The sequence below is a fragment of the Bos indicus genome, chromosome 8 (assembly GCF_029378745.1).
Source record: "Bos indicus isolate NIAB-ARS_2022 breed Sahiwal x Tharparkar chromosome 8, NIAB-ARS_B.indTharparkar_mat_pri_1.0, whole genome shotgun sequence".
Classification (NCBI taxonomy): domain Eukaryota; kingdom Metazoa; phylum Chordata; class Mammalia; order Artiodactyla; family Bovidae; genus Bos; species Bos indicus.
In genome coordinates this window covers 39,869,924-39,896,530 of record NC_091767.1, presented here as the reverse complement: position 1 = coordinate 39,896,530, position 26,607 = coordinate 39,869,924, and the positions used below count along the sequence as shown (strand labels likewise).

General features: G+C 44.1%; 2 protein-coding genes across 2 annotated transcripts in view; one reads left to right on the top strand and one right to left on the bottom strand.

Annotated features, from left to right (window-relative positions):
- SPATA6L (spermatogenesis associated 6 like) overlaps nucleotides 1-26,607 on the bottom strand; it is a 102,159-nt gene that overhangs the window by 3,518 nt on the left and 72,034 nt on the right. The window lies entirely within an intron of this gene.
- SLC1A1 (solute carrier family 1 member 1) overlaps nucleotides 1-26,607 on the top strand; it is a 75,325-nt gene that overhangs the window by 46,167 nt on the left and 2,551 nt on the right. The window contains exons 3-11 of the mRNA XM_019966002.2: nucleotides 6,013-6,105; nucleotides 7,833-7,947; nucleotides 9,414-9,456; nucleotides 10,833-10,931; nucleotides 14,352-14,536; nucleotides 15,619-15,726; nucleotides 17,560-17,682; nucleotides 18,269-18,463; nucleotides 24,590-24,724. Of these exons, the coding sequence (XP_019821561.1) occupies nucleotides 6,013-6,105; nucleotides 7,833-7,947; nucleotides 9,414-9,456; nucleotides 10,833-10,931; nucleotides 14,352-14,536; nucleotides 15,619-15,726; nucleotides 17,560-17,682; nucleotides 18,269-18,463; nucleotides 24,590-24,724 (1,096 nt within the window). The remainder of the gene's footprint in view (nucleotides 1-6,012; nucleotides 6,106-7,832; nucleotides 7,948-9,413; nucleotides 9,457-10,832; nucleotides 10,932-14,351; nucleotides 14,537-15,618; nucleotides 15,727-17,559; nucleotides 17,683-18,268; nucleotides 18,464-24,589; nucleotides 24,725-26,607) is intronic.

Below are 26,607 nucleotides of genomic sequence, written 5' to 3'. Positions count from 1 at the left end.
GTCCTAGGCGCGCTCTAGATATTGTTTCTAACCCTCAGAACAGCTGTTGTGCAAGATGCCATGGTTCTCTTTGCTCCTCATAGTTACCCTTTAGGAGGCAGAGACATTTTAGATCTCCATTTTATAGATGGGGAAACAGTCTGGGAGGAGAAAGCTGGGATTTGAGCCTAGGGTGTCCCACCAAAGTCTGTGCTTGTCTCTCTCTATGCCAGTGGCCTCTGCTGGTGACAGAGACAGGACTCATCTGGATAAGAGGATGCCTCAGTGCAACAATGAGTTGCTTGGATGATGTGTCCATTCACAATTGTGAAACATCATCAAATGCCAGACCAAAAAAAAAAACCTTCCAATAACAGTTAATTCTGACAACTTAATGGCAAGGTGGAGAGAGATTGTCACGAAATTTTGTTCTCTAGTGGGTGGTAGCTTAATCAGAGAGTTCTCAGAGGAGACTTTTACCCTCGGGTGTTTATTTTTAAAACATGCTATTGTTTAGCCCAAGGCAACTTCTTCCTTTGCAGTGTTTTTATTAAAAAAAATTCTAATAGATTGTTACTGCTTTGGTCAGGAGCCAGCACCCCAGCTCATCCAAGCCTCCTCCAGAAGTGAAAAAACAAGTGTGGTTCCTTAAAGAGCTAGCAGGTGCCCCTGAGTTCCTGGGACTGCTTTGGAGTGTATCTGTCTCTAGGCCACAGCCCAGCCTCAAAACTATCCCTGGATTTAAAGGACAATCCTGGACCCAGTGGTAACTGGACTTGTTAAAGAAAAGAAATTCAATGATACTTGTCAGTTTGGGAAGGCAGACTTTGCCTAGGACCATATAGACAGTTGTAGGGACCACTGCAATGGGATTCTGCAGTGAAGGGGAGAGATTGGGCTCAACTCGGAATAGACCATGAACAAGTGGGAATTTATAGTCGCGAATTAGGTGGGAGTCGGTGGATAGACAAGGGATTCTGGCTAAACCGACCCAACAAGATTCATGTTGAAGACAGGCCACAGTAAATCAGAAATCATCTGGGAGATGGTGGAGGATAAGGAACCTTGATCTTATATCAAGGGTAAGAGGTTCTTGCTAAAATTATTTTGCAAAGAAGTACACAGATGGGCCTAAGAGAAGACTTGGAAGCCTGACTAAAATGTGGCCAAGGAAAGAATCTTTGTCAGAATCCTGCTCATCTTTTTCTGCTCAGTTCAGATGCTCACTGTAGCAAGTTGCTCCTGGTCACCTCAGCCTGGTGACACCTCTGGCTCCTCTGAAAGCCCATGGTACCTGTTCTCTGCACCAGTGCTTCACAGAGCATCCAGGTTTTAAAGTGGGTGGGAAAGATCCGGTTTTTTTAATTTCCAATCCACATGGATTAATAATTTTTGTAAACTATAATATAAATGAATTACTAGAAAAAGATATTTTTAAAAAAAACAGACAAAGCGCTAGCCCTGTTTTTTGTTATTACACTCAACAGATAAAATTACTGTTTAGTTGTTACACACGTCTTTAAACGCCCTTTGATCTCTATGCAGATCCTGCCACACCAGCTTTGTGGTGTAGTAGTGGACAGTCCTTTCTCATTTGTAAATTCCTTAAGGGCAGGTGTCAGTGCCCAGAAGAATTGAGTTGTAAGAGTGGGCTGTGAGGAAAGGTGGTCCTCTAGACCTCATCAGGCATAAGGTGTGGCCAGAAAGCAAGGAATCCAGGAGGGTCTTTAGAGTGAAACCCCAGGATAAAGCACAATGATGTTTCACTTGGTTGGGGTTAAGGTAGGCCCACCATCTGACCTCCCTATAGTGAATGAGGGGGACATGTGGCTAGGTGTGACTAAGGAATTGCTTTTAAATTTTGTTTAATTTCAATTTAAATAGCCACATGTGGCTAATGGCTACCATACTGGACATCGACACAATTGCTAGGCCTTACCAGAGTGTCCAGCATTTCATGTGTGCTCAACAATGTTGAATGAACAGACTCAAGCTTAACTCCATTACAATAAACCAGGTAAACAATGAAGATAAACCAGATAAGCCGTCATCTCCTGGTGTGCTTTTCCTTCCCCATGCTGACCATAGCGCTCTGAAGACTAAGGCTTATTCTTTTCTCTCATTTTAAAAGGTGTTTTAACGTCTAAAATTATTTTTAATTGTGGTCAGATATGTATAACATAAAATTTATCATTAAGCACATTCACATTGTTGCATAACCATCACCACCACCACCAGGCATCTCCAGAAATCTTTTCATCTTGCCAGCTGAAACTCTGTGTCCATTAAATAGCTCCCCCTTCTCCTTTGTCAAGGGGGTCATATTCGTAACCACCGTGTTATACTAACTCCATGCATGTGCTACAGAATTCTAGTCCAGCACTAGCCAGGAGCTGTGATGATGGAAGTGTTCTCTCTGTACGTTGTCCATTGCAGTAGCCACCAGCTGTGTGTCACAGGTGAGCACTTGACATGTGGCTGGTGTGACAGGAACTGATGGAGAGGAGCTGTCTTCAGAGTCCAAGGTCTGGATTAAGTTACTATTCAGAGAACAACATCCACTGAGCTAGACCACACACTCTCAACTGGAGCAATGTGGCCTTAAGGCAGCAGAAGCAAGTTTTGGGGGGTGGGCGGCAAGCTTACTCTTCTCATGTAAAGAGCATATGCTATGCGCTAAGTCACTTCAGTCGTGTCCGACTCTTTGCGACCCCATGTACTGGAGCCCACCAGGCTCCTCTGTCCATGGGATTCTCCAGGCAAGAATACAGCAGTGGGTTGCCATTTCCTTCTCCAATGTAAAGAGCTGTAAAGAGCTGTATATATATACACACACACACACACATTTAGTTTATAAACAGATGTACAGTTTGTCGTATTAAAATTTCATGGGGTGGCAATGAGCAAAAAATATCTAAAACACTCTGGGAAGGGCAAGTCGGTTGGAGCACATAATAATGAGAAAAAAAAAAAAAGAAACACTAAAATGCTAAATGTGTTCTCACATGGAGGTCTGTTATGAGTGAAAAGCGTTCTTGTTTGCCACTCTGGGAACCATACCAAACTGCCCTGTGTGAGTGGTTTTTAGGGAGATTAACCTGCCAAGTTCCTAAATCTCTCACACAGGAGATCTTTGAGATGGGCTCACTTTGTAAGGAGCCATAAGAAGTGCAGTGGGCTTCCAGGTGGCATAGTGGTAAAGAACCCACCTGCCAGTGCAGGAGGTGCAAGAGATGCGGGTTCGATCCCTGGGTCGGGAAGATCACCTGGAGGGAGAAATGACAACCCACTCCAGTATTCTTGCCTGGAAAATTCCATGGACAGAGAAGCCTGGCAGCCTGCAGTCCATGAGATCACAGAGTCAGACATGACTGAGCACACATACACACATAAGAAGTGTAGCTTTTTCTGTCACATGGAAACATTTAGTACAAAATTCACAAAGCACCTTAATGCACTGAGGATCCAGAAAAGAATAAGCCTCAGTCTTCAGAGCGCTATGGTCAGCATGGGGAAGGAAAAGCACACCAGGAGATGATGGCTTATCTGGTTTATCTTCATTGTTTACCTAGTTTATTGTAATGGAGTTAAGCTTGAATCTGTTCATTCAACATTGTTGAGCATGCATGAAATGCTGGACACTCTGGTGAGGCTTGGAGATTGTGTCGATGTCCAGTATGGTAGCCATTAGCCACATGTGGCTGTTTAAATTGAGATTAAACAAAATTTGAAAGCAGTAGTCACAGTAGCCACATGTCAACTGCTCCCTAGCCCTCGGTAGCTGGTGACCACTGCAGTGGACAGCACAGAGAACATTTCTAATACCACAGGAAGGTCTACTGGGCAGCACTGGTCTAGAATTTAGTAGCACATGGATAGACCCAGTGTGACATACATAGTGGTTAAGATCTGGCCTTTGGGGGTCAAACCAGCTCCACTGCTCGGCAGCTGTAAGACCCCGGTGTGTTACTTAGCCTTTCTGAGCCACAGTTTTCTCTGTAAAATGGGAGTAATCATGCCGACCTGGTGGGGTTATAGTGAACATCAAAGGAGATGATACAACCCTCAGTAATTGCTCAATACACAGTATTGTCATTTTCATTATAATAATCATCATTATCATTGTTATTACTGGCAACTGGGTGGCTAGACTATCCATCCAGACATTTTATATTCATGTTCAGTTCAGTAATGTTCCTGTTATAGAGGTTTTCAAATATTGGAATGTCTCCCTGCATATGTTCCCTCCCTTTATGGCAGCCACACCCCACCCCATCCTCAACATCCTCGAGATGTTGAGAGTCTGGATTTCGGTGCCGCCTTTGCCCTCAATCAGTGGTGGCTAGAAAGGTAGAGGGGTAGCTCTAGAGATGTGGAGAAGTATGACTGTTAATTTGAATGCATTTCTGATATATCCAGGAGATCTGTAGGACCTCAGTAGATTTGAGAAATGGTGAACAAAGTTCTTCTTGAAAGTAACTGCAAGAGAGTTACTGTACTGGCAACAGCCAGGAGCTGACTACTTTGGGGGCTGTATTTAAAGTATTTCCACCAAGAATCTCATTATTATGAAGCCTTTTATTGCCATCTGGGAACTGGAATAAAAGCAGAGGCACCAGCCCGTGGCCAAATCATTAAGACAAATTAAGACACATTAACATATGCTGGAAACAATTCCTCACATAGATTTAATTTGTTTCACTGCTGGAAGAAAATCCTGAGAGGGCAGGAGACACACACCCGAGGACAGTTCGGCAGCCACCCTGCAGATCTGTCACTTGTCAGCACCTTAGGGACTGGGGGATGCTTAAATTGGATGTCGAGCAAAGGACAATATATCTGAAAATACATCTTCCATTAGGTCATGGAGCAGGTGCTTGTACAGGTTACTTAAATACCTAGATTGGTAGTTTTCTTTTTTTTTTTTAACTACCATTATTATCATGAATAATCATTATAATTGTTTATCAAAATAATGTATAGAGCTCAAAAATAGAATAGGAACATTTTATAATCAAATAATATACTTAGCAAGCTTATATATTTGCATCGTTTGCTCTTTTTTTAAGAGACTGAAACTAAATATGAGCTAGTTCATTGGTTTCTGAGTTGTAGTGTATTATGGGAATAATATTCACCAGAATATTAACAATAGCTGATGACACTAAGTGATTTTTGTTTTCATCTTTATATTTTTTCCTTTCTTTAGATAATTGTAATGAACATATATATTGCTTGATAATCACACATAAAAGTTATCTTTTTAGTTGACTCTGAGATTCCTGACAGGAAAGGCAGAAAGGGAAATGATCATGAGTTATTCGATTTTTATTATGTGATGAAAGAACCTTCTCAGTTCTTTAAGGTAAACTTTTCCCTAATACCGAATCCCAAAAGAATGTCAAGTGATACAATGGTGAAGTTCTTAGCGCAGATGCCAAAGGGGGATTCCTTTTACTTGTCTCATGGCCACCCCTCTCACGAGCCAGAGACACAGCACTCACTAAGAGCCGAGGTGGTGGGGATTGAGCCAGAGGGGATCTTGCCCCCTACTAGCCTTCACCCCACTCCAGTACTCTTGCCTGGAAAATCCCATGGATGGAGGAGCCTGGTGGGCTGCAGTCCATGAGGTTGCTACGAGTCGGACCTGACTGAGCAACTTCACTTTCACTTTTCACTTTGATGCTTTGGAGGAGGAAATGGCAACCCACTCCAGTGTTCTTGCCTGGAGAGTCCCAGGGACAGGGGAGCCTGGTGGGCTGCCATCTCGGGTCGCACAGAGTCGGACACGACTGAGGCGACTTAGCAGCAGCAGCAGCAGCAGCAGCAGCAGCAGCCTTCAGTCTCTTAATTCTGCGTTTGGAATATGGAAATGGTTCTTTCGCCCAATGCATTTATTCAAACAAAATGTGTGAGATAGGCCTAGCAGATAAATACATACCACTCAGCTCTTTCCAAACCTTGAGGATTGAATTGCCACCGGTCCTGGAAATTTTTCTTCGAGTAATATAATTTGACTTCTCACCCTTTCAGGTGTTGCTACACTGGATTCCAACGTATCTGGAAAAATTGGTCTGCGTGCTGTCGTATATTATTTCTGTACCACTCTCATTGCTGTAATTTTAGGTAAGATTTATTTCTGAATCCTTTTTTTTTTCTGTATAATTGTGACTTTCCATTTAAAAGTAGTTGGTTTTTTTAAACGCACACTTTTTAAAGATCAGAAAGTACAATTGTTATGTACAAGCCTAACTGCTATGAAGCTGTTAGGCTTGAAGTCAGCACAGAAACTTTTATATAAACAAATATAATATTGGCTGAGTTTCAGCCATGGTACTGCTTATTAATGTCTCTAGTAAATAAACAGAACGAAAGAGAGGGACAGTTCTGCACCTTACCGGATCATTGGGTCGAAGAAAGTGAAGCAAAGAGCTAATCTTTAAACTTGATAATTAGTCTATAATAGTGGGTTTGAGTATAATTATAAAGTATTTCCAGAAAGACAGCATTTCGGTACATTTCAAATTTCACATAGTACCCAGAGCTAACAGAAGTCTTGCCAAGTACAAATTTCACTTGAAAGAGGGAGACTGTTCTAATAAGGGACTATGGTTGCTCATACACCTTTGACACTTTTGTGAAAAAAGTATGGTCCATCCTTTGTGACCTAGTATGACATTTTAAGAGGATGCCCTGAGTGGTAAGAGAGGGGGCAGTGTACTCAAATGTTGCAGCCAGCTTGACCCTTACAGCTCTGCTTTGATGAACTGAGGATGTGGTAAGATTTTAATGGTATTAGGCCAGGCAACCTAGGAGGCCCTGAACCCTGCCTTAAACCAAAACCATATTTCATTAGGCTCCTGAGGGAGACCAACACAAAGAACAAAGCTGGGCTGATATCTTTTCTGCAGCTCTGAGAGGGGAGAGTAGACCACACCCATTCATGGCCCCTGTATTGCCCAGTGACTCCTCCCGTCAGCAAAACTAATGCATTCACATCCTTAAGTCCTACCCGCTTGGAGGGGCGTTTCTCTTTGAGAAGAGTGATAAGGGCATGGAGCCTTTCCTTCACTCCTCTCCAGTCCATCAACCTGGTCTTTCCTAAAACCTCCCACCTCTACTTGGACACCTCAAGAGGAACCCATTTGCTCCAAAATGGTGCTTTCAGATTCCAGGACCTCAGTTCCTTGGCCAGGGATTGAACCTGCATCCCCTGCAGTGGAATCATGGAATCTTAATCACTGGACCTCCAGGGAAGTCCCAGATGCCCTCTGTTAAGACAGTTTTTCTTTATAGCAAGATCAACTCTCTCTCCTTAGAACTCCTATTCTCATTGCACCCCCAAAGAGTCACACAGCAACACTCCGTAATCCAAATCCTTTAGTGGGTTACACACAGCTTTTCAGATATTTGATGGCTGTGGTATGACAGGAAGATAAGGCTTATTCTCTGTGACCCTCAGAAAAATACCAGCATCTGTGGGTAAAAGTTACAGAAAGATGCTGAGTACCCTAAGTTGGAAAATAAGTCCTTCTCACCCCAACCCCTGCTGAGGCTGATCTCATAAGCTAAAGAAGAAAAGAGCATTCTCATCAGCAAGTGTTTCCAGAAGCAGTTCTGGAATGCAGCCCCTCATTTTTTAAAAACACACAGGAAGAGTTCCTTCTGCTTCATTTAGATGGGAAGTAATTAAGGCAGTAACTCTGCTGAGGTTCCTGCTGAGGCTCGGTGTTCTGGGTCGACTTCTCAGGGTCCCCATCCCAGTATTGCCTGGTACTCTAAGATGGATGCACAAGGATATCAGGTGCCCTGGGAGATTCTTAATGCTCTGTGGGTGCTATCTTTGGTTACAGGTATCGTGCTGGTGGTGAGCATCAAGCCTGGTGTCACCCAGAAAGTGAATGAGATTGACAGGACAGGGAACACCCCTGAAGTTAGCACAGTGGATGCCATGTTAGACCTGATCAGGTGGGTGTCTGGCCAGCAGTGTGGCTTCACAGGCATACAGCTTGTGTGGTTGCACAGGGCCCCATGCTTGGTCTAATGCTCTGCTAATGCCATCTTGAAAGTTTTTATAATTTTTAAATTATTGTATGTGTTCATTTTGCCCTGGACCCTGCAAGGTACATATCCAGTCCTGCTTGCCAGGTCATAGTTCCACAAAGGAATGGAAGGAACAGGGTCTCTGTCAGGGTTTAGGATGGACAGAGATGTCCAAAGATACTTGTTGCATTAAGATGCTGGGCTGTATTGGGTGGCTGGTTCTGAAGCAACTTGAAGAAATATATTTTTTAACTGTACAGGAGAAACCCTCTTATCTGAAACAATCAGGGCTACAGATTGGTCAATTAATTTTTAAAAACAGCATTTAAAGTAGAGAGTCATAAATATACACTACGTATTTTGTTTATGCTTAAAACTTAAATGCATTTATTTGCCATTTTTTTGATGTTGGGCCAAGGTCATTTCTTTGTGTCAGTTGATTGTAATTTCATATTTCTGTTGCCTAGGCTGCCTTTATAAATGCATCATCTACAATTTCCAGGCTCAGTTTTCATGAAGTAGAGCAACAAAACCCTTAGCAATTGCAAGGAAAGCTGAAAGCTGAGTTCTTCCGGCTGTTCTTTTTATTTCAGTTGTCTTCCCTTACCTAACGCAACAACAGAAATTTTACTCACTTGCCTTGAATGAATTTCCAGGCATTCCAGCTTAGTTTTTATAGAAACTGCTCCTTCCTTTTCACACTTATATTGCAATGATTTACATAATATTTCATTCAATAATGACAATGATATTTGCAACTGGCATAAAGAATTTGGGAACAAGTGCAGTCGACTCTCATTGCTGAAAACAGAAATGTGCAAAATATTAAAGAAGTCTCTTAATGGAGCCTGTCCACCTGCTAGTACCTATTTCACCGAGGACAGCAACCATGCTGGCTACTCAAGAATCAGTTAAGTGTGATGGTTAGTTAGGAGAGCTTTCTATCCCCTAATTGAAGCTCAGTAGGGAAAAAGAATCCAGTGCTCTTGCCTGGAAAAGCCCATGGACGGAGGAGCCTGGTAGGCTGCAGTCCATGTGGTTGCTACAAGTCGGACATGACTGAGCAACTTCAATTTCACTTTTCACTTTCACGCATTGGAGAAGGAAATGGCAACCCACTCCAGTGTTCTTGCCTGGAGAATCCCAGGGGTGGGCCTGGTGGGCTGCCGTCTCTGGGGTCGCACAGAGTTGGACATGACTGAAGTGACTTAGCAGAAGCAGGGAAAAATAAATCTTAATACAAGGAAGCATTATGCAAAGATGAGACCAAAACTAGAGTACTAATTCTATAGCATACTCATTTCCATCAATGTATTAGGTGCAACAAAAACAAACAAACAAAAACCACTTTTGTCTTAATGTGACAAAATTAATTTTCATGTCTCCAACAGGAATATGTTCCCTGAGAACCTTGTCCAAGCCTGTTTTCAGCAGGTAAGAATAAGGATTTTTGCCCTCAAGCTGTTCTACTCTTCCTCCTTACTCATTAAGATTTGTTTTTCTTCTATGACCTAAGAGATGGAATTAGCCCATCAAAAATGGGCAATGTATTAATAGCTGTGAATGGAGGAATTTCAGGTGACCTGTCAACCCCAGTCTTTCCAGCCATAGCAGCATGCATGTTGTAGCTTACACAGCTCCCTTTTCCCTTAGGCTTCATTTTTCCCCCAAAAGGTTTCAACTGGAGCAAGTCAGGAACCTGTCAAATGAGTGTTTTCAAATCTGGCTTCTAGTACCTAGTTTCAGAGAGCCACTTTATATTTGTGCAGAAGCTCAGACTATCTGCAGATATAATGCAGTTGGGAAAGGTAACCTCCCCCCGCATGTTGGGAAATCAGTATGTGACCCGTGTGGGTGGTTAGTGTTCCTGGTATCTGGTCTTTTCTTTCATCACTCCGTGCCCACTGCTGGCACTCTACAGAGCAGTGTAACAAAGCCACTTTTTTTTGCTTTAGGGAAGTTTCACAATCTTAAGCCTTCTTCTCTTGTTTATCTATGTACTTTAAGACAGCTGAGTCTATCACAAGCTACTGAATTCGTTTACATAAATTACACAAACAGAGACCTCTATGTGGACCAACAAAAATGGCAATTAAATTGCTCCCCGTCAATAGAGGCACAGAACCACCTCTGTTTAGGGGGCGCATTTGCGGTTCAGCCACAGTGGTCACTTGTAAGGTTCTTGGTGTTGGCAGAGCCTTGTAGGAGTAACATTTATGCCCAGTGTGATGATATACTAGCTCTTTCTTAAACATCTCTGCTGAAGCTCAGCAGAATCAAACAGGTGAAGGAAGGGAATAACAGAAATCTCACTCATGTAAGAGCCCTAAAGGGACTATTGACTTTGGAACAACCATATAGTTCTTGATGTTTATTAAAGTCATGGTGACTGCATTTAAAGTGATGAGGTGTTTCTTCCCCAGGTTAAAAATAATAAATGAATAAATAAATAGAAACAAAAATGATTGACAGGATTCCTGTAGAATCTATTAAAGCACCTACAGATAAAACCTATGCTTTCTTCTACATTGTTGCTCCATTAATTGGTCCCTCACTACAGAAGTGAAAGAACATTTTGACACCATTGAATGGTGGCTGTGGTGGCCCGGGGCTTGGATTTCTCAATCCCAGCTTTGCTTCCAAAGCCTCAGGGGTAGTACCATCCAAAACCAACGCCGATAGAGACCTCAGAGGTAGAACCTTTCAGTGACACTTATCTGGCCAAAGTAACATTCCTATGGTTTAACCTTAGGAGCTTAAAAATTCTTTTTCTGTTTATTTCTTTGACCTTTCCCCCCTCCAACATGCAGTACAAAACCACACGTGAAGAAGTGGAGCTTTCTGAGGAGCCAGGGACAAACAGCACTGAAGCGACTGTCACAGCCATCATGACAACTGCTATTTCCAAGGTACCACTTACTTCCTTTTGTTTGCTCCCTTCCCCAGTAGGCAGGGGCCAAGTCATAAGTGAGCAGGAGATGGAAATAAGTAGATCCTCATTGTCCTCAGATGCCACATTTGTGAATTTGCCTATGTACTAAAATGCATTTGTAACCCGAAAATCAGTATGGTGCTGGTCATTCACAGACACACTAGGAGTGGTGAAAAATGTAACTTGCCCGTGCACATGTCCCAGCTGAGGTTGAACAGGCTGTGTTCTGCGCTCTTGGTTCAGCAGTTTGTTTTTTCCCTTTTTTTAATTGGAGTATAATTGCTTTACAACGTTGTGTTGGTTTCTGCTGTACAACAAAGTGCATCAGCTGTGTGTATACGCACATCCCCTCCCTGGTTCAGCTCTTATGTGGTAAATATGTGTCCTTTGTGCGGTGTGTCTTTGCCACATTTTTCTCAGTTTTGTGCATCAGCTTGGTAATTTCACTGTTTGAAATGTCTCCCAAGCGTCATGCTGCACTGCTGGCTGGTTAGTGTTCCCAAACGCAAGAAGGCTGATGTTCCATATGAGAAAATACACGTGTTAGAGAAGTCTCATTGAGGCATGAGTTCAAGTGAGCTCAACGTTGATGATTAAACAATAGACATTAAATAAGGTGTCTTTGAACTTAAGCACAGAGAAAACAAGGTTTCGAATTGATTATTTGACCAAAATGATGTGACTGTTGATTCCTAGGAACCTAATCCTCTGTTTCCCCTTAGGAACCTTGACTCAGTATTCCCTAAGTCAGTGTTGGCGGCCACTGTATAGAGTATAACTTCTGAGAATACTGAAGAGCAACTGAACCACACAGAGAAAAGAATGAGTCCTGTCACTTCTGTCTCTGCCACCCAGAGTTGAGTTGGGCATCTCTGGGAACATCGTTAGATTTGCAAGACCACATAAACGTGGAATGCAGGCCTGCAGTTCCTTATTTAAAACTCTGCCCAAATGTGATTCTGAGTCCAGAGTTCTTCACTTTAGAAGGGCCAGGTGGTGTGTGTACTATATGTTATACAACATCTTTTAAGTGGAATTGGCAATAATATTCTAGAATCAAGCACATCAACATTTCTGCAACTAACTTACAAATTGGTTACAAATTAAGAAAAATAGGCTATCTGTAGCCTCATCTCCAGAGAAGGCAGTGGCACCCCACTCCAGTACTCTTGCCTGGAAAATCCCATCAATGGAGGAGCCTGGTAGGCTGCAGTCCATGGGATCACTACGAGTCAGACACGACTGAGCAACTTCACTTCATGCATTGGAGGATGAAATGGCAACCCCCTCCAGTGTTCTTGCCTGGAGAATCCCAGGGGTGGGGGGCCTGGTAGGCTGCCATCTATGGGGTTGCACAGAGTCAGACACGACTGAAGCAAATTAGCAGCAGCAGCAGCAGCAGCCTCATCTCAGTTCAGGATAGGTTTTGCCACCAGGAATTTGCCATAAACTTATCAATGAAATCAGTTGGCTCTGAGAACTTTAAGGATTTCATTGTTTAAGATTCTGGTGGTTTAGTCACTAGGCTGTGTCCAACTCTTGTGACCCCATGGACTCTAGCCCACCAGGCTCCTCTGTCCGTGGGATTCTCCAGGCAAGAATACTGTAGTGGGTTGCCATTTCTTCCTCCAATTGGAGATTAGATCAGGTTGGCCTGAAGTAGTACATTTGTAGTCATGTAGTAGATTTCTCCTGAATGTACTCTGTCTTCACTCAGGAAGGAATAATTTAAGGGGGAAAAAAATGCAGTAGATTTAAGAGTTCACATTAAATAGGCCACAGTTAGCTCCCTCTTTTTTCCTACAGAAAGCACTCCATGACCTGGCTCCTCCCTGGTTTCCCAGCTTACTTTTCAGTGAGCCCAATCTATTCTATCTAGATCCAACTCCTCAATGAACTCCTACTCTTGCTTCTTGATACGGTTCCACAGAGATTTTTCTGAGCACTCTCCATGGGCCAAGCTCTGATGGGCACTGAGATTATGACAGAGAAAAGACACATGTGACATACGCTCTCGTGTGAAGAGTGATGAATATTACAGTTGGAAAGAAAAGAATACTCCCTAATAGAATAGGGAGGTCTGAAGTAGTGTGGCGGCTGTAAAGGATGAGTAGAGTTCAGAGACCTGGTGTGTGATGATGTCTGCCTTTCCTTGCCATTTTTCTGGAGTCTGCTTTCTAGATCTCTGCTTATCTCCTGGCTGCCTGCTCCTCGGGCCTGTCCTTCACTATCTTCACAGCCCACATTCATGTCTCCAGTCTCCACATGATGCCTGTAACTCATAGCTTGGCTGTGCAGTTAGTTACACACCATCTTGCTATCATTGGCTCCTGTTTCTCACAGTTAGTCTTGTCTATCCAGCTGCATTTTAAGACCTTACGCTGTAGCCAGTGCAGTTAACACACTGCACTGGCCACAGCTTAAATACATGTCTGATCATGTCAGATCATAAGTAAGAAATAATTGGTACCCCAGTGGCTCATCCACATAATTCCTTATAAACCTGGTTTGCACCACTCAGAATGTGTTATCTTCCTGTGAAATCTCTGTTAAGCTCATGCTGCACAACTAGGATTGAACTATCTCTTGGTATATCTCATGCTAATCATGTGTGTGTGTGTGTGTGTGTGCGTGCGTGCTCAGTTGTGTCCAACTCTTTGCGACCCCATGGACTGCAGCCTGCAGAGGCTCCTCTGTCCATGAGATTTCTCCAGGCAAGAATACTGGAGTAGGTTGCCATTTCCTCCTCCAGGGGATCTTTCCGACCCAGGAATTGTACCCTCATCTCCTGTACTGGCAGGTGGGTTCTTTACCACTGAGCCACCTGGGAAGTCCCCATGCTATTCTTACCCAGGATAAAATGAAGAAATGGTTCATAGTAGTAGATATCTGGTTAATTTTTATCTAAAATAAGATCCTATTGGTTATCTAAGGTTAGAGATGGTAAAAAATGTTCCTGTGTTAATTATAAGGATAAAATAGATAGTAAAGTGTCCTAAAAATGTCTGCACTGGTAAATATTTTGAGCTTCCTGCATTATCAATTCGTATCTTTTTATGCAGACTCCTAATGTAACTACTAGTTAAAATAACTCTGAAAAGTGCCTAAAGTTATTAAAAATTTAAAACACCCCAGAATAAGAAATCTTCAAAAGAAATATTCAAGTATGGATTCATTGAAAGAGAGGGGAAAACAAACCTCAGTGCCAGAGGTGGGGGCAGTAAAATTTGATACATGCATAGGTGGGTTTTTTTTTTTTGCTCCTAAACTCATTGATCCTAAGTTGTTGCTAGGTCACTAGTTTGTTTGGCTATCATATCTTCCTGTTTCAGGGCCTATGCATTCTAACAAGATTATAATCATGCATCAATATTATTTTCTTGGTTTTGATCCGCAGAACAAAACAAAGGAATACAAAGTCGTAGGCATGTATTCAGATGGCATAAATGTCCTGGGCTTGATCGTCTTTTGCCTCGTCTTTGGAATTGTCATTGGAAAAATGGGAGAAAGGGGACAGATTCTGGTGGATTTCTTCAATGCTCTGAGTGATGCAACCATGAAAATTGTTCAGATCATTATGTGGTGAGCAGACACTGGTTAACGTCGTCTTGCTTCCCCCGATGGCTGACCCTTCAAAACTAGAAGGAAAAGGTTTATGTTTCTAACTCACCTCACCCTAGAGAGGGCAAGACACTAGAGTATTAAATAATTCCATGTATTACTTAGGACTCAGTTCACTAATGAAAGTCTAGAGATCAGCCATTGACTTTTCTACCAAGGTCCTTGATCACGTTGCAACCAAGCAGCATTTATGTAAGAAAGAACTCTTAAAGGAGTTATTTGAAGGAGTTTTCCAGAACACAGGTGGCTTTCCTTATCAGGCTGCATGCAGAAGGGATACAGTAGGTAAACACAGGCCCTGATACATCCAAATGAAAGCTGCCATAGGTGAGCATAGCAGCTGTACCACTGAGCATCTGCCCTGTCCCTGGAGATGCTGAAAAGTCCACCTTGCCTGGGAGACCTCTGCCCCACTTATCTCACAGCAAGTTGGTCCAAAGTATAGACCTTGACAGTGACAGTAAAGGGTTTAGTTATTTCAGTCAATGCTGCTGAAGCTCAGCTTCATCATCTGTTAAAAAGGATAAATAAAGTCTACCCCTCGAGTTGGGAGAAGTACAATAAGTGAATGACGCGTGTGAAATACCTAACCCAATGCAAAGCATGTAATGATAGCTCCACAAACAGAGCTATCACAACAGAGCTATTACATAACTAGTTCTGTTGCTGATACCACTACCAGGGAAACAAGATGACTGTGTCTAGAAAGAGCCTAGAGGCCATGATTGGAGAGTCAAGCGAGAGAGAGACCTGCAGACATGAGTCAGCAGGGTGTATGTACACAGGAGCAAGGGGTAGGGACCAGAGTGCCCCTTATGGTGGCATAGGTGGGTAGAATTTAAGGTGCACGGGGTGCTGAAACCTGTAGCCAGTGTAGTCCAGCTGGGCTGAAACTGAGACCTTAGCCTCATTAGTGTGCCCCTCCCAGCTAAGGGCACACCCCAAGCCAAGGTATATGCCCTGGCTTGTTTCTTTCCTAGCATTTCCACCCTGAGAAAATATTTGATGACAGAAGTATGTCCTTTCTTGTGCTTACTTTCTAGCTACATGCCGATTGGTATTTTGTTCCTGATTGCCGGGAAAATCATAGAAGTTGAAGACTGGGAAATATTCCGCAAACTGGGCCTTTACATGGCCACCGTCCTGAGTGGGTATGTCAGACTCAAGGGAAGACACTGAAACCTCATTTGAGCCAATGAGTTGCTGTTGAGAGGCTGAGTTTAGTTGGTGAAACTGGCTTCTCTCCCTCGGGCAGGGAAAGATGAGGTTCAGAGATAAGAGAGCAGGGGAGAGAAGGGCTGCCCTTTAACAGCTGAACTGGAGGTGGATCACACTGTGCTAATTTCCAGATCTTGGCAGAAAAGCCTGGACCATGCTTTGTCACTGCCTTTATTAGTTGTGTTAAAATAATTTCTTAAGAGAAAAACCCACTGGTAGCCTCTCTTGGCCCTCTCCTGGCCTTCCCTTCTTCAAGGATGTAAACCAACCAAACAAGTAAGAACAGTCCCCATGTACCCTGAGCCTGAAAGAAATTAGGCAGGGCCTAAATTAAGTTGGACTGGAGCAAGCCAGGAGTGGGATGGGTGGTTGGTTCCAACCCTGTTGGGAAAGTACTGTCACACCCTACATCATAAGAGAGGGTGCTGGAGAATCTTCACGTTGGTAGGAACTGTGCAAAGCAGGAGACAGCTGTGTGCATACTTCCTGTAGCACACTTACTGGTTCCTTGAGGGGAGATGCGGTGGGATAGATTATGAATGGTGCCCCCAGATGTCGGTCCAGGGGCAGGATATGTCACATATGCTAAGAAATATGGACCAGGGGAATGACTAACCATCATCAGTTTGACTCACACAGATCAATTCCCCCAAACACTCAACTGGAGGAATCAGCTCACTTGCTGGAACTCAGCTGCACTGGGGAATATCCACTGCATAGGATTTGGTTCTTAATCTGTGTTTACTAAAAGCAGAGTCGTGCTGGTCAATGGAGAAGAAGGCCAGAGTCAAATCCCAGGGCCCCGGTAGTAATGAAGGTGGGACCATCCACCTTACTGGAGGCCAGGGGCTGTGCCCAGGCCATGGTATGGCTAAGATTTATTATGCTGAGCTATTTAATGAGAGGGTTCTGCTGGTTTCTGCCCCATCAACCAACCTATCTAGGTTCCTAATAGAAAACTAAAAGTCAGTTTCTCATAGTTCTAAGCCATAGGCTGTCTGTAAGATCCCTTTCTTGACCTCCAGAATCTATTTTTTTCAATGACCATTTCTTCTTATTTCAGCTTCACATAATTGATCTGTAAACTCTAAGTTGGCATTTAATGGCATCTGCTGAGTCAGTTTCATTTTTTAAGCCCTTTGGTTTGTGAAACAAGGAATCGTTTGGAATGTGGGAATGACAAAGAAGAGGGTCAGTCATGAAATATAACTGTAGGAGAGCAGGGATAACTTCCCCCTTACAAACCCTGACTCCCCTCTTAGATGGTGGTGCTGTCCAGCTGGATAGTGGCGTGGTCCACGTTGAGTACTGTGATAAGGGCTATGATACTATTGACCACAGAGTCACCAAGGAGGGGAAGGTCAGCTGGACCTGGGAAGGTGAGGGAAGGCTTCCAGGAGGAGGGGGAGATTTCACTGAGTCTTAGAGGAGGAGTAAGAATTCAAGAGCAGAAGGAAGTGAAAGCATGTTAGCATGCATAGCAGGAGAAGCAGGTACGGGGCTTGGCAGCATGACATAACTATTCTCTGAGCTCTGAGATGTGGACTCAGCTACTGGCTTAGCCACCAACTTTGACAAGATATTTGATTTGCTGAGTCTCCTCTTCCCCATGTGTCTCTTCACTGGAGACATATATTCCTGTCCTCTCTCTCATTGGACCATAATGAAAGTTGAATGATATCATGAGTAAAAATGCTATTTGAAAAAAAAAAAAAAAATGAAGAGATAATGTCATCTGTGAACCTGTTTCTCTCTCCCATTTACAGGCTTGCAATCCACTCCATTGTAATTCTCCCACTGATATATTTCATAATTGTACGAAAGAACCCTTTCCAGTTCGCCATGGGAATGGCCCAGGCTCTTCTGACAGCTCTCATGATCTCCTCCAGGTAAACAGAAGAGGGTGTCTGGTGGACCACCACTTCCCTGGTGGTCCAGTGTCTAAGACTTCATGCTCCCAACGCAGGGGCCCAGGTTCAATTCCTGGTCAGAGAACTGGATCCCACATGCTGCAACTAAGAGACCTAGCATGCTGCAATGAAGGTTGAAGATCCTGCCTGTCAAAAAGAGCCCACACAGCCAAATGAATAAACAAATATTTTTTAAAAATATTTTTTAAAGAAGAGGGGTGTCTGGAAGAAGTCTGTGAGCCAAGCCTTATCAACTCTCACCTCACCTGATTGGGGGGTTTTGTAGCTGCCTTTGAGAAATGATCTCCCTAGTTTCTGACCTTACACGCATTTCTTCACCCTACTGGATATTTCTTGCCCTCTTGGCAGGGCCTGCAACCCAGGAGGGGGTTGTGTCATAGCTGGGGACAGTGACAAGCACAGCGACTTCTGATTCCTGGTCCTACCAAAAGTGCCATCATGCTTGAGCTCTCGATTTAGTTTCTGGAACTGAGGTATCACTTCAGGCAGGGATTGAGGGCCAGCATTCCTAGGTCATCATATCTTTTCTCTTTTTATCACACAGTTCAGCAACACTGCCTGTCACTTTCCGCTGCGCTGAAGAGAAGAACCGGGTGGACAAGAGGATCACTAGATTTGTATTACCCGTTGGTGCTACAATCAACATGGATGGGACTGCACTCTATGAAGCAGTGGCGGCCGTGTTTATTGCACAGTTGAATGATTTGGACTTGAGCGTTGGGCAGATCATCACTATCAGGTGGGGCATGAAGTCACACTCATTTTCATCTCTGTAACTGGAATTGCTCTCAAGTAAAACTCATCTGTGGAGGGAGATCATGGATGGTCCAGCTGTAGACTTATTTTTGTGGTCTACAAAATCTCTTCTCAAGATTAAGTGCATATGTATTACAAGTAGCAGGACTGCAGTACATAACACTGCATCAGGTCTGGAGAGCCAGGGAGTCTCTTGTGTTCTCAGCCCAGCGCACCCAGAAGGTGCTAGGCACAGAGTAGGCATCAAGGAATCAAGGTTGAATAAGGGGTAGTTCCTGCTTTTAAGGGGTAGATAAGTTGGGTATACAGATATCTGAATAAGTGGGCTTCCCTGGTCGCTCAGCTGGTAAAGAATCTGCCTGCAATGTGGGAGACCTGGGTTCTATCCCTGGGTTGGGAAGATCCCCTGGAGAAGGGAACGGCTACCCACTCCAGTATTCTGGCCTGGAGAATTCCATGGACTGTATAGTCCATGGGGTCACAAACAGTCAGACATGACTGACAGACTTTCACTTCACTTCACTTCAAATAAGTGCTGAGTAATATGGTAAAGGCTATAATAGAGGTTTGAATGTGGAACACAGGGGGCACCAAAGAAGGAAGGGTTGGTCCACCTGGGAAGGTGAGGAAAAGCTTCCTGGAAGAGAGGAAAGTTTAGCTGAATCTTAGGAGTATTTGATAGAGGAAGTGGAGAGAATTTTGGATAAAAGGAATAGGCTGAACAGGGGTCTTGATGTAACCGTGTCCTAGTTACACAGTACAGATTATTTGGTGTGGCTGGCATAAAGAGTACAATGTGGAGAACACAGGGAGATAGGAAAGCAGGGATCATATCATGGAAGGGCTTGTGTGAGGAGCTCATGGAAGGGTCTTAGACGGTCTTTCATACTATAGAAAGATTTGCATTTTATTTATTTATTTTTTTTTTAAGATTTGCATTTTAGAAAGATAACTGGTAATTTAGTGGATGAACGTGAATGGGGGCAGAAACTATAAGCTGAAGACCAGTTAGGAGACTAATGCAGGTAAAGTATGAAAAGGCCTACATTAAGCTACTGACCCACAGGTGAAGAGCTAATTAATTCAAGAGGCATCTACTGGATTCAGAGTGAGGGACAGAGGAAGGCTAAGATGACCCCCAGTATTGGTGGATGGTGCTTATCAGAACAGGGACTAGTGTAAGAGAATGAAGTATGCTGCTGCTGCTGCTAAGTCGCTTCAGTCGTGTCCGACTCTGTGCGACCCCATAGATGGCAGACCACCAGGCTCCCCCGTCCCTGGGATTCTCCAGGCAAGAACACTGGAGTGGGTTGCCATTTCCTTTTGCTCAGTCATGTCAGACTCTTCGTGACCCGATGGACTGCAGCCTACCAGGCTCCTCCGTCTATGGGATTTTCCAGGCAAGAGTACTGGAGTAGGGTGCCATCGCCTTCTCCAGAATGAAGTACAGGTGGGAAGATTAAGAGCTTATACTTTTGGATACAATAAATGTGAAAATCCTTTAAGACATCCAGGTGGAAATATACAGTGAGAAATGTGGTCTCGACTGCAGATAAAGAAGTCAGAGTCATCAGTTTGATGATGCTCATCAAGCATGTGGGTTGTGAGTCAGTTATCTGTGTTTGACTCTGCTTCACCAAAATTAGCTGTGACCTTGAATTCTCTAAGCTTCTGTTTTCTCACCTGTAAAATGAGGATAATAATAGTACCTATGTTTTATGCAAATAGTGATTATTAAGTCAGATGATGCATATAAAGTACTTAGAATGGTACCCACATACTGAGCGCTCAGCAATTGTTGGGAATGGGAGAGTTTGTAGAGAAGAAACAGAAACTAAGGCGTGAGCCCTAGAAAATCCTAATATTAGAGGCAGGCAGAAAGGGGGGACCCCAAGAGGAGAATGAGAATATAAAGGTGGGAAGAGTCATGAAACCATGGTGTCATAGAAACCCAGAGAAGAGAGATTTTCAAGGATGAAATGGTCAATGGAGTCAAATCTTGCAGAGAATTCTAGTCAAATGAAGCCTGAAATTGCCTGCTCAAGTAGATGGTGAAAATGTCACTAGTGATTTTGCCAGACATGTTTCTCTGGAACAGCACTGTTCAATATGGTAGCCATTAGCCACACGCACAAATTGGACAGAGTAGACATGAATGTTCTATCGCTGTATAAATAGATGCCATCATAGTGGAAAATTCTATTGGACAGTGCTGCTTTGAAGTGGTGAATTGGAAATAGAGTTAATCCTAAGACTTTAGTTGAGTTTGAAAGTCATGTCCAACTCTTTGCAACCCTTGGACTACTATATAGCCCACCAGACTCCTCTGTCCAGGGAATTCTTCAGGCAAGAATACTGGAGTGGGTTGCCATTCCCTTCTCCAAGGGATCTTCCTGACCCAGGGATTGGACCCAGTCCCCTGCATTGCAGGCAGATTCTTTACCATTTGAGCCACCAGGGAAGCCCTTAGTTTAGAGTGGAAGTTTAAGACTAACTGGGTCCCTAAGCCTAAACACAGAGAAGGCAATGGCACCCCACTCCAGTACTCTTGCCTGGAAAATCCCATGGACGGGGGAGCCTGGTGGGCTGCAGTCCATGGGGTCGTGGAGAGTCAGACACGACTGAGTGACTTCACTTTCACTTTTAACTTTCATGCATTGGAGAAGGAAATGGCAACCCACTCTGGTGTTCTTGCCTGGAGAGTCCCAGGGACGGGGGAGCCTGGTGGGCTGCCGTCTATGGGGTCGCCCAGGGTCGGACACGACTGAAGCGACTTAGCAGCAGCAGCAGGCCTAAACACTGTTGAATCTGAACCTTTCAGGCATTTGACATAGGCATAAATCCTAGGCATAAAATAAGTTCTTACAGTCTTCTAGTGCAGTAAATTTTTAGATCTTCCCAACCCTAAACCATATTTATTGCAGTTTGGAATAACTGAAATTAACTAAAGACAACTCCAAACTAGACCATTTGGCACATAAGGTAGGAAACTACACCAGTGCCTCGTGATCTGTAAAGAGTATTAGTGGCTAAGGAGGCTGGAGCCCAGGAGCATTGGTGAAGTTCTCTAGTTTGAATAGTGGAGAGTATGTTAAAAGTAAAACCCTGAATCATGCCTGAGAAAGTTCCACAGCCACTGTAATTCTAGCAGTTGTTCTTTCACTTCTCCAAGTGCCTTCTCCCACCTCCCTCACCTCGGCCTGTGGCACCGAGTCTGTACTAAACTCATTTCCAGGGAGCAACTGTGTGAGGTGCCAGTTCTTTGCAGTTATTTGCTATTTGGGGGGTGAATTTCCTCCCTCTGCTTCACTCTTAAGTTCCCTAGATCTTTCTAACCCCCCCTTTTTTTTAACTTCACTACTAGAGGGATAAACTTTGGGCCTAGAGACTAAATCACATGAAAACCCTCTCTCTCTGCTTTGCTGTATTTTTAAATCAAACTTGCTGATAACTACTGGCCCAGAGCAAATAACAACAACTGTGAGGCCCAGGGTAATTACTGACTTTAAAAATCCTCTCTGGCTCTACCTGGAGGAGAATGAAATAAGAAGTCATTTTGTTTTTGTTTTTAAATATTTATTTTTGGCTGCCTCGGGTCATAGTTGCAGCATGCAGGATCTTTCCACATGGCATAAGGGCTCTAGAACTTGGGCTCAGTAGCTGCCCTACAGTATGTGGGATCTTAGTTCCCCGACCAGGGATGGAACCCATGTCCCCTGCATTGGCAGGCGGATTCTTAGCCACTGGACCACCAGGGAAGTCTCCAGTGCTGTTTTTTTTCTTTTTATTTTACAAGTCACAGTTGTGGCTTATGTGGTTTATAGCTATAAGATTTTTGGACCCGTAGTTTATCTCTTTCTATGGTTCTTTTGGACTAGACATCAAGGAAACACAGGCACCATCCACCCAAAACATGGCCTTTTGTGGTTTGTCGTAATACTCACTTACCAAAGGTTACAACTGATTAGAAATGAGATAAATTTTCTTACAACAAAAGATAATTAGGGTATTTGGAACCTAGAAAGAGCTTAGAGGAAAAAAGTAGCAGTAGTAGTAACAGTAGTTAATTTTGTAATAGTAGTAATACTAGCAGAAGTAGTTGTAACAGCTGCAGAAGGGGCAAAATGGCCTCAGTTTTAAGCACCTACTATATCCAGGTGCTATACTTGATATCTTACATGTTTTATCTCATCTAATCTTACCGGCAGCCCTGCAAAGTAGACATACTCTCCCCATATTACAGGCAAGAAACTGAGATTCAGAGAACTAACCTGCCTAAGGACATGCTGTTAGTAAACAGCAGAGCTGGGTCTGTCTGCCTGTAAAACCTGTGCTCACTCTAGTTCACTACCTATTCCCTGACCTCTATGGAGAGCTGAGTTAGATGGCCTGACATCAATCTAGATCTCAGTGCTTAGGAAAAAACTTTCTACCAATGATTATTGTGTCTTCTTTGAAAACCCTCGAAAGTCAAAATAGTATATATTCAAGCAGAACAAGTAGGTTTTTATATTTTTACCCCCATCTGAGGATATACAGTTCCAAGTTTCAGACTTAAGCCAGCCAAATGGCTGAAGTTTAATCAGCAAGGTCAAGGCTAACGGGCAAGGTTTTCTTTGACTAAACAGATTTTGAGTTTCAAGCCCCACCTCAAGCCCTAGGGATATGGTTAACCATTATGTGTTGAGGCTTCCAAGAAGGATCAATGGGTAGGGGCACAAATCACTTCTGACAAAGAAAACCCACCAGTGCATTCAGTTTAAATGTTTTCAACCAGCACTGACATGAACTTAGTGTTTCCAAAGACTATTTAAGTCAAAACAGATCTGAAGGATTATGCAAAAGCCCAAAACTTTGAGAGGGATTTGGACTGCTCCAGAAATCTCTAATTGCAAATTGGTGGTCACAGCCACTGAAGGAAACCACACTTGTCAAAGAACTCTGGTCTGTGTTTGACCAGGCCCTCAGATACCATCTGTGACACATCACCAGGCAGATGAATGAGCAGTAAATCAGGTTGGTGAGAACTCTTGAGGCTTTTTGAGCCCACAGAATATGGATTTGTGGATAGAATCAGGGAGTCTTCTAGTTTAAATTGACAGTGTCCCCATCTTCGGCTTTCAACCCAGTGGCATCCTTGGCCCAAGGATGACAGCGTGTGTCTAGAAAATATAGTGGGTCCCTTCAAAGCTCATTCAAATCCAGGGATTTTTCAGGGCAGGGCAAACTCTGGTTTTCTTCGAAATGACCAGATTTAAATCATCTGGAAGATGTTGCTGATGAAAAACGGCTTATTCCAAAGAGAAATATCCCTAGTGCCACATTTTATCCACCTGAGAGGGACCTTTTTAAATACAAGGTATTTAAAATCCCCTTCTGGATTCCAGATCTCTCCTCCTTTTGCACAAAGGGCACCCACTGGCAGAAAGGAGTGGTCAGGAATAAGCAGTTGTACCTTGGACAGGAGTCATAGCTATTTCTCAACTCAGTGCTCTAAAGGGCAGTTCCCAGAGAGGCCAAGAGTCTTGTGATGTAAAGGAAGTACATGAAACCTGCTTGGCTAGTGCCTCATTCCTTTGCCTTCACCCTGAATATCCTTGCCCACGCACCCCTAACCCAATCCCTCTACCATCCTTCAAAGCAGTACAAATTCCTGCCACGTATCAGATCCTCAATAAATTATTGCTTGGCTGAGTAGACAGACGAAGGGGGGAAGCAAACAGGTGGAGATGTACCTGGCCCTTGTTTAGGATGGACGGATGCATAGATGGGTGGATAAAGCTCTCCATTAACACCTTCGTTTGGTAAACTCTTGCCTTCCTCTTTAATCTCTCTCTAGCTCATTCATTGGGTGCCGCTCATGCAGTTCCTCTCCACTTCCTCGAATTAGAATGATGAGCCACACCTCCCCCTGGAAAAAGCTCACACTCCCCTCTGTCTCCCACAACTCTCTAATGAGGCAGAGCTGGTGCTCAGCAGAGAAGAGATTCTGACTGGCCAATTTGGGAGACAGCAGTAACTGACTACGGGACTAACCACTGTGGGCCAGGGGCCTGGAGGGGAGAAATGGGTGTCTAACTCCTTTTGTGCTGGTGTGTTTTGTCTACAGTGTCACTGCCACCGCCGCCAGCATCGGAGCTGCCGGTGTGCCCCAGGCCGGCCTGGTGACCATGGTGATTGTGCTGAGTGCTGTGGGCCTTCCCGCGGAGGATGTCACCCTCATCATCGCTGTTGACTGGCTCCTGTGAGTTGGAATAAATGTGCTGCCTCTGCCGGATGGGAAGGCACGCTTCCCAGCCATGCAGAATCTGCAGTCTGTCATTATCCTCTCCTCAGATTGCCTAATGAGCCATCTGTTGCTGCTTTAATTTCCCTCTGACCAGGCCATCTGATAATGTGCTTAAAAATTAACTCCTCATAACTTCAAGCAGTGATTTTATAAAGGCAGTGATGTTCTTTAGTGTATTATGCCTGATAACGCTCAAGGTTAGGATCTGGGTGTGGGATGAGATAAACAACATAAAATAATGTGAAGACACTGGGCAAGGCCTCAGCCATTCCAAACCTCACAGGCCACCCTAGCCTATCCCAGCCCTGGGTCAGCACCATAGGTTCAGAACCACCTAGTTCAGTGTCAGCCCACCTTCCCAAGATCGTCAGCACCACCAGGACACAAGCAAGGGCTTCGGGATAAGGTTAATTGGGATCTGAATCCTGGTCCAGTGGCTGTTTGACCTTGAGAAAGTTCCTTGACCTCTCTGGGGGCCAGCTGCATTATCTGTGAGATGGGGATGATTCTGTCAAGTTCATGGGGTTGGTGTAAGGATTAAGTGAGCTATGTGTGTCCAGAACACACATAGCTATGTGTGTGAGAAGTGTGTCCAGAACAGTGTCTGGCTGGCAGTATGTGCTCAGTTAACAGCAAGTTTAATTGTTATGCTTAGAATGAGTTGAACCATTCAAGCCTAGGTTCATTCCCAACAGTTCGTTCCCTCTCTTTCACACACACACCTCCCTAAGGAACACAGCAGAAGATCTGGGTAAAAACATATCTTTTGTGACCCCCAAGGTTAAAGTTAGAGTGAGCCTGGTTCCTGGCTTTAACCTTGATACCCACTCTGTACAGTGGTCTTTCAGTAGCTGGGTCTGGCTCTGTCCCCTGGCCATCAGGGGAAGAGTCTGCTCCATATGGAGCCTTCACTCAGACCCAACCGAGCTTACTGGGCAGTACAGTGCCATGTAGTTTGCAAATAGCAGCTAAAAATTGTAGAAAGAGAAACAGAAACATTCCATGTGGCTTTGAAGGTACAGTCACGTCCCCAAAGGCAGAAGCTTCTGCTCTTGGGAGGCTACTTTGGGGCCCCCTCAACAGCTTGCTGGTTCTTTGAGGCCCAACTGAAGTAGCCCCTTTCTTGCCAACATACCCTACTATTGAGACAAGTGCCTTTTGTCTAGTGGTGATGGTGGATTTGCACTCTTTCCTCTCCCTGGTTCTTCCTGGAACACTGGTGACCTTCACTTCTAAGACACCCAGAGAAGTCAAAGGTGCAGCTTGATCTACGGAACAAAAAGACACTAGCTGGTCCACAGCAGGGTCTAGTTCAGTCCACGTTCTAAATAGCAGGAGGGCACCCAGAATGGACATGTGGGAGCACTGCTGGCCTTTTCTGTCCTGCCGGTGTAGCTTTCACAGGAACATTCATGCAGACAGTTCCTAGCAACGGTGCTCCAGCACCCCAGATACCTCTCCACCTCCTCGTCGTCCTGCTGCTGGCCTCTCCGCCAGGCCTTCTGGGAGTTAACACTAGCTGAGGTGCCCCAAGGGGAAAGCTGCTCACAGGCTGGCCTGGGTTTTCTGACCCTGTGCTCAGCAGCATCCTTGCTGGCTTCCTCATGGAGTGACCTTGTGTGGGAAAGAAAGGAGCACACTGGGGACACACACATACACACTCCTGCTTGGCACACACACACACACACCACCCCACAAAACATCCAGGTTCTCTCACCTTAGCCAAGAGAAAGCTGAGAAATGCACACAAGACAGAGGCTAGGGTTAAAGACTAATGAATCCTGACCCTCCCCACAAATATCTGTGGAGATTGTGTTCACATTTCTTTGGGAGGAAAG